This window comes from Macaca nemestrina, chromosome 12, assembly GCF_043159975.1.
Source record: "Macaca nemestrina isolate mMacNem1 chromosome 12, mMacNem.hap1, whole genome shotgun sequence".
NCBI lineage: Eukaryota > Metazoa > Chordata > Mammalia > Primates > Cercopithecidae > Macaca > Macaca nemestrina.
Window position 1 is genome coordinate 89,099,202 of NC_092136.1, and position 11,924 is coordinate 89,111,125.

The following is an 11,924-nucleotide window of genomic DNA, read 5'->3' on the forward strand; positions in this document are numbered from 1 at the left end:
ATGTGGATTGGAAATACCTTTTATATAAGAGGATATAAGGATGATCTTGTCACATAAGTATAATAAAAAAATAAAGGGGCTTACTAAGGGCTTCTAGAACAGTACCCATGAGATCTACTTGAAAGATAATTCCAACACCTCTGCCACATTTGAATCCGCTTTTATTAATTGCTTTGTCTCTTAACAGTGTTTCCTTTATGTATCTTTTCTGTTTCTATATATGTCCGTTAAGTTTTACTCAAAAAGTGAACTATGTAGAGTAGACTAATATAGAAAGCAAAACCCACATGTGTTCCCTTTTACTAGGCTGTGTATGTGTGTTTTGAGGGAGAAGGTGGAATCAATCTAATCAGGAGTTGATTTGGTTTTAGGACTTGTTCCTCTTAGAGTTAACTCCGGTGCACCATAGGTTTCCTGTTCGTATAGCAATACTTTGTGTTTCACATTGGACTAGTTTAGCAGCTTTTCTCAGTATCTGCTGTATCCTCATCCTTAAGTTTCCCTCCAAATTCCCCTCAGTCCCCCAGAAGACACTGCTTTGACCTGTTACTCAACAAGTTTTGCCTAGTTGGGGGTGGTGAAGAGAATAAGGAAGCATTCTCTGTCATTCTGATGAAGCTCAGTGACAGGTCGACACTGTTTCTGGGTCTTCATGGTTGGAACCCTCTTAATGATCCTATGCAACCTTCAGGTGTAGGTCTAGATCATCCACATATAGTTTTCCTCTTTTTTCCTTTTCCCCTTTCCAAAGTTCAATTAGTTTTACCAATGTCCCAAGGGCAATGGCATTCCTTATCTTTCCCTTTGTAGTTTTAGGTTTTGTCACACGGGAGAGATGGGGAGGTAATTAGAGGTCTTAAAATGTGATCTTCTCTGAATCTCTTCACAGACTGTAAAACAAAGTATACACTGTGGAATACTATGCAGCCATAAAAAAGGATGAGTTCATGTCCTTTGCAGGGACAAGGATGAAGCTGGAAACCATTATTCTCAGGAAGCTAATACAAGGATAGAAAACCGAACACTGCATGTTCTCACTCATGAGTGGGAGTTGAACACTGAGAACACATGTACACAGTTGGGGGAACATCACTCACCAGGGCCTGTTGGGGGATAAGGGGCCAGGGGAGGGATATCACCGGGATAAATACCTAATGCAGATGATGGGTTGATGGGTGCAGCAAACCACCATGGCACAGGTATACCTGTGTAACAAACCTGAATGTTCTGCACATGTCCCCAGAACTTAAAGTATAATAATAAAAAAAGGTTTATGTCTTAATGTTGATGTTAACTTACCATAAATTAAATTTTGTGTGTGTGTGTGTGTATATATATATATATATATATATGCATTTGAAAAATAGGCATAACATCAAATTCATTTATTTCAAGCTTATTTTACACATTAAAATATTTAAAATACATATTATATATAATTTTCTTCTGCATGAAAAATACTTACAGTTTCTCTCTTTGACTGAAATGATTCCTGTATCTTATCCTGGTTAATTTTTACGTTTTCTAACGATTGCCTTCCAAAATATTATTCAATATTCTAACTTCTAGTATCAATTAACGAAGTTCACAATTTATCCAAATATATTTATCTATAATATAACATTTGTGTGTTTCAATTCTTCTTCTTAAACTTCTCATTGAGATTCATTAATTTGTTGCATTTTCATCTTATCTTTGTTTTACAGAATTACTTTTTATGAAGAGATCACAATTTATTTAGCAATTCTACTGTTGATTAGTATTTATTTTGTCTCCAATTGGGAGCTACAATAAAAATTGATGCAATGATCAACACTGTGTTTATCTTGAAATACACATAGGCAACCTGTGGAATCTATTTTAGAGTGAAAATATCTAGCCCATAAGGAATGCTCATAGTCAGTTTGCCAAAATGTATTTCAGTTTACATCCCTCCAGCCATGAATAACTTTCACTGATTCTTTGTCTTTCACAACACACAATATTATGTGTCTTTAAATTTTGCTAATTTTTTTTTTTTTTTTTTTTTTTTTTTTTTTTTTTTTTTTTGAGACGGAGTCTCGCTCTGCCGCCCAGGCTGGAGTGCAGTGGCCGGATCTCAGCTCACTGCAAGCTCCGCCTCCCGGGTTTACGCCATTCTCCGGCCTCAGCCTCCCGAGTTGCTGGGACTACAGGCACCCGCCACCACGCCCGGCTAGTTTTTTTTGTATGTTTAGTAGAGACGGGGTTTCACTGTGTTAGCCAGGATGGTCTCGATCTCCTGACCTCGTGATCCGCCCGTCTCGGCCTCCCAAAGTGCTGGGATTACAGGCTTGAGCCACCGCGCCCGGCCTAATTTTGCTAATTTTTATGGAGGTCTGTACTTCAACTTATGGATTAACTTTTATTATTCTGAGGACTAACACGAGTAATCTCTTTTTCATATTTGTCCAGTTATTTATGCCTCTAATTTTGTGAAGTGCCTGTTCAAATATTTTCCCAATTTTATATTGGGTTCATTTTCTTTTATTCATTACATTCATTAATCACATGTATTGTATTTCATTGCATATATGTTGGGTTAAATAGTTTTCTCCACAATTCGTTTATATTTTAATTCTTGGATAGTATAGTTTGAAACACAGAAGTCATCACTTTTGATATAAACTAACTAAATTTTCCTTCTTAATTGTTACATTTTTGTCTTGGTTAGGAAATCTTTCTCTGTGAGAATATTTTATTGTGTTCCCTTCACCTTCAGAACGTGAATCCATGTGAATTGTGTATGGTTTGAGGTAGGGGTCAGTATTCAGTTATGTCCATTTGAATATTTAATTGATCCAGTATTGTCCTGATCACCTTGTAAATTTCACTGTAGGAAAACACTCTAATAATGCATGAGCATTTGTATATAAGATGAGATTTAGAAAGATAAGCACAGCATAGGAGGTCAAATAAGATGACCTCAAAGTATAGATTCATAAATAAAACACATGGATAAGTATAATACTGTTAGATGAAGAGACAGAAAATATTGCCAGGTTACCATTGAGTCTTTTGCCTCCAAGTTTTTTCATGAAGCCCAAGATCCCTACTTTGTTCCTTTGATTTTAACTTCATTTAGACAACTCTGTCATCTATTATTTCACTTTGTGACATTCAGAAATAATGAAAAACCAGAGAATATATTCTATTCCATACATCATGGGTAATGATTTTTCAAAAACGATTAAACAAAGAACCAATACACATAGTTTTAATGTTTTCACCATTTTTAATAGAAGCACTATTAATGAGATTTGATGACATTAGAACGCAACTGAAGACATTAAATATAACTTATTTGTCCTATTTGATGAGGTGCGAAAAAGAGGGCTTTCTGTGATAAATGGGTTCCCACAGCATATAGACACACTTCTGACTTATCTCTCTTCAGAAGTGACTACAGCAAAAGATAGGCCTGAGAGGAGATGAGAAGGAGCAATTAGGGATGGTGTATATCAGGGAACTTTGATCAACATCAACAAAGGTCATGGTTCTACCTTCACAATCCAGGAATAATCCTACTCGACTGGCAGGTCTTGGAACATATTGCACCACAAGTGGGGAAGTGGTAAAGAGACTGCAGTGAGCATCCTCCTTAACACATCCAAGAAGAAAGAGTCCCTCCCCTCCATCTATCTTATCATTCTGTCTCTTCTCTTTCCAATAATTGTTACAGACACCAAAAGCCCAATTCCAAGAGTCCCCCACATGAACCTCCCAATAATATTTGCCAGATGTGAAAGTCTGAGCACCCCATACAAGAAAACATTCAGATTTTGCAGTGAAATGGGGATCATCTTGAGGGTCACATCCAACATTCATGCTTCTCAAATCTCCATACAGGAAGATATGACTATTGGCTCTTTCAGGCTGCAGAGTGAAATCAACTGCAAAAATAACAAAAAAAGTATAGCTACATGTAAATAATAGAAATTAGAATTCTTGAGGGAAAATTTGTTCTACCAAGAAATTTGAAGTTACAAGGACAGGAGAATTTTGATTACAACATTTAATCAAGTATAAGGATGATTAATATTCTCTATAGGAAAAACAACATCCTAAAAACAGACATTGAAGATGCATTGAAAACTCAAAAATTGAGTGTTGAATATAAAACCAGCCTGTTTTAATCCAATTTCCAATGTAAAAGTGAAATGTTATATGCCCCGAATGCCCTTCAGCTATCAAGGTCATTATTAAAATATTTCTTGTTCTTAAATACTAGTGATATACTTTTGACAAGAATGGGAAGATTTTAGTTTATTCAAGCACTGCTCTAGATAACTGGATAAAAGTCCATATGTTCACATTATAAGTGGTAACTTAATGCAGATTTTTGCAAAATATTTCACCAGTCACTCTGTGGACTTCCCTGCTAGCTCTAGATCGAAACTGAATTTTAGATTTTACACGTAGGTCTTCATGGTGTAACTGAACTGAATTTATCATTTCTATATTTACTTCCTATTTACAAAATAATTTCTCCTTTCTTCTTGCATATTAAGTGGAATTTTTACACTATATCAATAATACACATTTATTGTAAGAAAATACAAATACTCCAACAAACTGCTGTGAACTCTATTCTCCAAAAAACTGTTTTTTAAAAATTCAAGTGAAATACAGTAAAGAAATGTAAAATTTTTATGTAACTTTGGATTATTAAGCTTCCTTCTGAGCATTGTTACATTTATTCAATTTTTTACTTCTTATCTCATTCCATTTACCCAAAATATAGCTCTATCCATGTGAGCCCAAAACATACTTGTTTTTCACTATGTTTTACTCTTCATGTTATCAATTGGACTATAAATAGAAACACAGATATAATAGGGTTGCATAGTCATATCGCTCACTTCCTTCTGAAATGAAATAACGATTTGATGAAGGGTAAAATATTACCCCCATGAATCTAACAAGAAGTGATACACTGTGGGAATTCTGCCAATGGGCTGACACTCACCTCTGAATCCATTGAGCCTGTCCAGCAGTCCAGTGATGGGCCCTGCACTGAGCTCTGGATTCGCAGGCTCGGGCACTTGCAGCAGCAGGGACTCATACCTGCAAGGAGAAAGGTGCAGTTACCACATCTACAGCCAAAAGGTACATAAAAATCAACTACTTTTATTGAAAAGACATTTCATGAGACTCCCTTTAACCCACAATTTGCTAATTCCAAAATTATCATTTTCTGTTTCAGATTCATTCTTATTCACAGTTCCTGATTTTCAAGCATGTTAGAAAAGTGTGTCTGAGTGAGAATTCATTTGGATCTTTCTTCTTATTGCTCCAAATTAGTAAGGATCATTAATCTTAAGACCAAGAGAATATTCAAAAATAAAATTCTGGGTTCCAGACTTCACCAGAATTTCCTGATATCACCATCTGGAAAGGTGGGGTTATTTTTAAGACTGCTGCATTTGTTGCTTCCTTCTCAAGGCCAGGGTGTTGAAATATGCTCCAGGCAGGGAGATCTGCCTTTTATATCTGAGGTTCTCTGGAGGCCTACACAGTTCAAACATTCCAAATAGTTTGTCTCATCTATTTTTCAGAATTATATATTTAAATATAAACTAGAAATCATCAACACTTTTCACTACAAAAATACTTTCCCTTTTCTCTCTGGCTTCCCCTGGTTGACTTTGTAGCCATGTAGTAAATGTAACATTTTCTCTTTCAAATATGCAGCTTTTTGAGCAATAAAAAGGAAATTAGGAAAAGAGATGCTCACTTTTTTATTCTTCTTTCTTTTTTTTCTTTCTTTTTAATTTTAATTTTTGTTTGTTTGTTTGTCTTTTGGTTTTGCAGAACTTTCATTGGACTGCCTAATAAAATCACTGAGTATAGCAACAAAAGAGAAGACAACATAGGGTGGGGGATGGAGAAAGTACAACCAGCACAATGTAATATCAATATCTGAATCAATTATACCTTCAGTGTCAAAGTTCCTGCTTGATATTTGTGGAAACTGAAAGAGCATCTGCTAAAATCTTGGTATGCACTCACCTGTGTAATATATCTTCAAAAGCCTGTAAGAAAAAAAAGAAAAAGAAAGGCTTAGTGCTTTCCACATGATGCAATTTCCACTAAGTTCACTGTGAGATTTGGAGGCAGTTTCTGAGATGGTATTTTCCTACAGTTTTCCCTCCTGGAAAGCATTTTTTGTTTCTTTTCTCATGAAAATCCCAGTCTGTCATATGTCATGAATTAATGTCCTGATAAAGTCTCAGTCTTGAAGACATTCTCTTTCCAAGTGAAGGAAGAGGAGGCCCACAGAGTCTGTGCTCTGCTGTAACCATAAAGAAGCTACTCAGTCATCTTCCCTAAGCCCTGTTACCAAAATGAGTGCATCCCAAAATAATATTAATGTGATCCTAGATTCCCCAACTTCTCCATCATGCTGTGTCTCCAAATTAACCTAAGTGCAAATGAATCACTTCTCATTTTATCCACTTTCAAAAATCCTAAATATATCATTGACTTTTGATGGGAAATATTTCTTGGGGCTGTTACCTTGGTCATTCCACAAAGTTTTGTTGCTGGTGGATAAAGTAGGAGGGACCTTCGGTTGGTAGAATCCATAGGAAAGGCTATAACCTCCCAACTCAGTAGCATTAGTTATAGAAACGGGTTTTTAGAAATAAGTTATGGAAGTAAAGTGGGGGATGGATTTCAGGAGAGGAAAAACACCCATGTATGTGAAAGTTCTACATCCTGATACCCCATGGTCAGCCCGTACCTGGAGTAGCTCCACATCTGCTTTATGGCACATTTGCTTCAGATCCTCATACATTCCTCTTAAAAGCTCCCTCGAATGTTCCATTCTGGCTTTGCTTTCATTGAGTTGCTGAAAAATGTCCTCGCCCTCCTTTTGCAGCCTCTCCAAGTGATGTTGCTCTTCTTCATGGAGAAATGCAGGCATCTTCTGATATTCAGCTCTGATTGCTTCTATCCTTAAACTCACATAATCCTGCCGTGACAAGAGTCAAAACAGAAATGTTGTATCCATCTTCTCTTGAATTTCACTGATTCCTCTTAGCATTCTGAACATCCAACACTTTAACCCTCAGTCTTGTCAATTCTCAGATTCCACAACATTTTATTCTTCTCCTTTTTTCTGCATTAATATCAACATAGGTGTTTCTGCCCAGTTACATTTACTTGATTAATGATAAATATTTTCTAAGATAGTTATATGAAAATGGATTTCTCTCTTCCAACACACATTTATAGAAAGAAAACACAGTTCTTGCTTAAGAATTAAACTATCGAGCAATATTGGCTAGATAGGAAACCATTCTTTCTATTTTGGAGAATTGGGGCAATTTATGTAAACCCATTATATGAGAAATTATGCAATGACCACAGACTAGCATTGTCAACTCAATGCATTTCACCTAGCACCACATAGTCTAATTAGGTTTCGTTTATTCTCATCCAAACTCACCCTAATCTGCAACATGGATTTCTTTGTGGTTCCTCAACCCCCCAAATAAATGCAAATGAAATATTACTGCACATGCTGTTTCCTATATCTAGAATTATTTTCATATATATACATATTTCTCATATATGTACTCATATATATATTTCTCATATATAGCTATATATGGATATATGAGGAATATCTATGTGTATCTGTGTGTGTATATATATTCCTCATATATATCCACATATATATATACACACACCCACACCGGATACTCATATATATTCCTACATTTATGAGGAAGGGGAAGGCAAACAGGAGGATATCTATATTTCCTCTTGATTGATATTTTGTTTCAGTGTGAATTTTTCCATGAGCCTTTTTTCTGACCACACTAATTAAAACCCAAACCCTCATCACCAGTCCCTAACCTCTGTGCTTCTTTTCTACTTTCCTGCTTGATTATTCTCCAAAGACACTACTACACTCTAACACATCATGTACTTCACATATCTGCATGGTGAACATTTGCTTCTCTCATTTCAATTGCAAGATTTTTGTGTTTTCTTTCTTCTTTACTACTTAATTTTCTAAGTTGATATTTGACATACACTAGGTATTCATAAAATATTTTTCAATGAATTTATATTAGAATGAATTAATGAATTAATATTAGATATCATACCCTCAAGATAAATGTCCACAAAGACAAAATCATTTCTAGAATTCTTCTCAAGTCCTTAAAGTTCTCCTTATATTAAACACTAGTTCCCATATTTCTCACATATTTGTGTCTTCAAGACATGAGTGTACATTTCTCACCCCTTTTTCCATTACGTGTTATGACTTATTCAATATTAATTAGTTCTGATACTTAATTTCATGCTTCCTCTAAATTTGCACTCTTGCTCCTTCTGCCTGATATTTAACTCACATTTCAAATATATTTGCCCACCAGGATTCAAATTCATGCTGACTCAGCCTTAGAAGGTTCACTTGAAATTTCCATGACTGCCAAATAACGCTTGTGCCCAGAAGTTATCCAGGCAGCCCATTGAGAATGCTGTGAAATGGCCCAGTTTCTTGTATTTGTTGGTGTATTGCTATAGGTTTGTATGGAGACAGATGAGCATGCTTGGGTAACATCTGTCGTCTGGTTAGAAATTCTACCAAAGTGTCACACTATCTTATATAAAAAATTAGGGTACTTTTTCTCAAGTGTTTTTTCCTTTTTTATTGAATTCCAGAAATATTATGGATTGAGATCAAGTTCCTATTTTAAGAGTCACCCATTTGTTCACCATAAGTTACTGGAGAAGGTAGAGTAACACGGTACTAACCTTCCAGAATCTGGTTCTGGTGGTTTCCATGTTCAGGTTTCTGTGATTTTCACAAGCTTTTTCCCATAAAGACTGCATTTTCTTCAGGAGCTTCTCCTGCAAAAGAGCCATGAATTGAAGCACAAATGAAGACACTAAAGTATCATTCACTCTCTGATATACAAAGGACCCCAAATGAGAGACAAATTGGCCATTAGAAAATAGTTTGCTTTGTTTCTCCAAATGTTTGTCAAATCTGAGAGGTGTGAAGCCAAAGAAGCTCATAACAGACGTGCTTAAAGGGACAAAGAGATGGCGTCATCCAATCTCCAAGGAAATAGACTTACAAGAATCTCATGTGTCCTTTATAGAAATAGATGTTCAGAGGCATCACTTACCCGGTGTTCCGCAGCAGCCCACTCAACGGGACAGTGTTTGTGGTCTCGGTGCTCCTGAGAGTTGGAGCACAGCAAACAGAGCAGGCTCTTGTCCACTTTACAGAACATCTTCTTTATCTCTCTGTGAGTCCCACATATCTGCTCCTCAGAGCTAAGGAATTGCCTGAGACTGGCTTTTCTGGCAATGGAAGCCATCTTATTCAAGCGAATGTTAGTTCTGAGGTTTCTCTGCCATGTTGTCTTCTTGCATTTAGAGCACTGAGCAAGAACCGTGATGTCTTGCCAATTAAGGTAGAAACAGGGCCTGCAAAAGCTGCGTCCACAGTCTATGGTGACTGGGTCTATGAAGTAGTTCATGCAGATGGGGCAGGTGAGTTCCCTCTGGAAGACTTTCAGGATTCCAGAATTCATGTTTCTGAGGAAGAAAGAGCAGCACGTCATTTTGGGGTCTGGGTTGGTGAAAATCTGTCAACATGTGGTGATATGTGATAGCTATATTTTCTTCTCAACAGTGCTCATTAAAGTGAAACAAACTATTTCCTCTGCAACAAAAATGAAAAATTCATACACAAGGAGAGTCTTCAGGCTTTAGAGCAGACACCACTGACTAGATGATTCACAACCTCTTCCACTCCTAGTTCCTGCCCATAACATAATGCAAATCTATTCAATAACCTATTCCCTGGGATTGATATGAAACTTGGGTTTTAGTCTTAAGTGGTCTAGAATAAATCATGTTTGTCCCTATTCCTCTTTCAAGTAACTACTGAATGACTATGGGAGAGGAGTAGAAAACCTACACCGGGTAAGAAAACACGAGAAGATGGTCAGAGGGCTCTATGGCATATTTTCAGAAAGAGGGACCCAGAAGCCCAGCTCTTTGAAAAAAAAGCAACCCCAAAACCAACCAACCGACCAGATAAACAAAAAGACAACAACTAAACCAGTCTATGTTCACTAAGAGAGAAAATAAATAATGAAAGATATTGAGTTATTTTTCTTGTGGCTTAAATTAACTTCCTCCTTGGGCTACTCAAACTATGAACTCAAATATTATCAGTTTTTTCAAAACTGAAATATGTACAATTATATTACTATGGCATTATTGTTAATTTTAGGTGTCGACTTGACTGGATTAAGTAATATATGGAGAATTGGTGAAGCATTATTTCTGGGTGAGTCTGTGAAGGTGTTTCCAGAGTGACATGTGAGTTGGTGATCTGAGTGGGAAACAGCAGCCCTCAATGTGAGTGGACACCATCCAATCAGCTGGGAGCTCAGACCGAAAAAAAGGGCAGAGAGAAGGCCATTTGCTTTCACACACACAATTTATATATATTTATAGTTATAGTTATGTATACATCCTATGGTTCTGTCTCTCTGGAGATCCCTGACCTCCAAATCTTTGCTTTGGCAGTTTGAAGGAATTTACCTTACTGTCTTTTACTAAGCAGTGTTGAATTTAAGTGCCAAAAGTGAAAATTTTAGAATTGCAAATATTTAGGCCTGGCACGGTGGCTCACACCTGTGATGCCAGCACTTTGGGAGGCTGAGACGGGTGGACCATCTGAGGTCAGGAGTTCGAGACCAGCCTGACTAATATGCTGAAACCCCGTCTCTACTAAAAATACAAAATTTAGCCAGGTGTAGTGATGGGCGCCTGTAATCCCCACTACTCAGGAGGCTGAGACAGTAGAATCACTTGAATCCAGGTGGTGGTGGTTGCAGTGAGCCAAGAGCCAAGATCATACCATTGCACTCCAGCCTGGGCGGCAGAGCAAGATTCCATCTCCAAAAAAAAAAAAAAGCAAAAAATGCAAATAATTTTCAGAGGTCATCTGAGCCAATAACAACAATTAATACCTCATGTCATAAAATGAGTAGTAATATTATGAGTTACATATAATAACATTAAGTAGGTTTAAGACAGGTAGATATTTTTATCATTGTAATTTACTATTTAGTAATAAGTTGCACTCACCCCAGGGCTCTAAGAATGTTTTCTGCAGTTTTTTTTCCGAAAAAAAGTTATTTTAAGTACTCCCCAAGAACAGGAGCTCATTCCCTGCAGAGCTGACTTTCCCAGGCCACCTGAATGCAGGTAACTCTAAGTGCTGTCCTCCTCTGGAGCAAAATGAGCTTCTCTCTTCTACATCATTTTATATGAATCTTTGAAGACCACACCCACCTCTTTCGTGGTACTTAGCATATTAAGAAAGGTGGAGACAGAGTTGATTAGGTTTATGCAATATTTAGTACACACCTTTTCATCACTGATTAAATTAGCATCACACTATCATTGTAAAAACCACTGCTTGAATGAGGCATACCTATCATCAATCTTATCATGGTAAACGTACGCTAGAAATTAACTAAGATTGATTAGTACTGTTTCTTGAGTTTCTTCCATGGCACAGGCTTTCCTCTAAGAGCACATTAATTCATTTGTTTATTTATTCTAGAGAAAGATTCCCCTTGTGGTGTGCAGTGGTACAATCTTAGCTCACTGCAGCCTTGAATTCCAGGGCTCAAGTAATCCTCTCACTTTAGTGTTCAAAGTAATAAGGACTAGAGTTTTATGCCATTGCACATAGCTAATTTTTTATTTATTTATTTTCTTAGAGATAGGATATGGCTATGTTGCCCAGTGTAGTCTCTAATTCCCGCCTTCAAGTTATCTTCTGACTTCAGCCTCCCCAAACGATGATAATAGAGGGTGAGCCACATCACCCAGTCGTAAAGCCTCCTTTATCT

The 11,924-nt window shown here is 36.8% G+C and overlaps 1 protein-coding gene across 1 annotated transcript; it reads right to left on the reverse strand.

Moving 5' to 3' along the window:
• Nucleotides 1–3,255: 3,255 nt before the first annotated feature.
• On the reverse strand, nt 3,256–9,581 carry LOC139355335 (tripartite motif-containing protein 51-like). Its single transcript, XM_071073960.1, has 5 exons — nt 9,171–9,581; nt 8,794–8,889; nt 6,031–6,053; nt 4,988–5,085; nt 3,256–3,911 (listed from the first exon to the last, which is right to left on the reverse strand). The coding sequence occupies exons 1-5, from the start codon at nt 9,579–9,581 to the stop codon at nt 3,412–3,414; spliced, it is 1,128 nt and encodes a 375-aa protein (XP_070930061.1). The 3' UTR covers nt 3,256–3,411.
• Between the last annotated feature and the right edge of the window lie 2,343 nt (nt 9,582–11,924).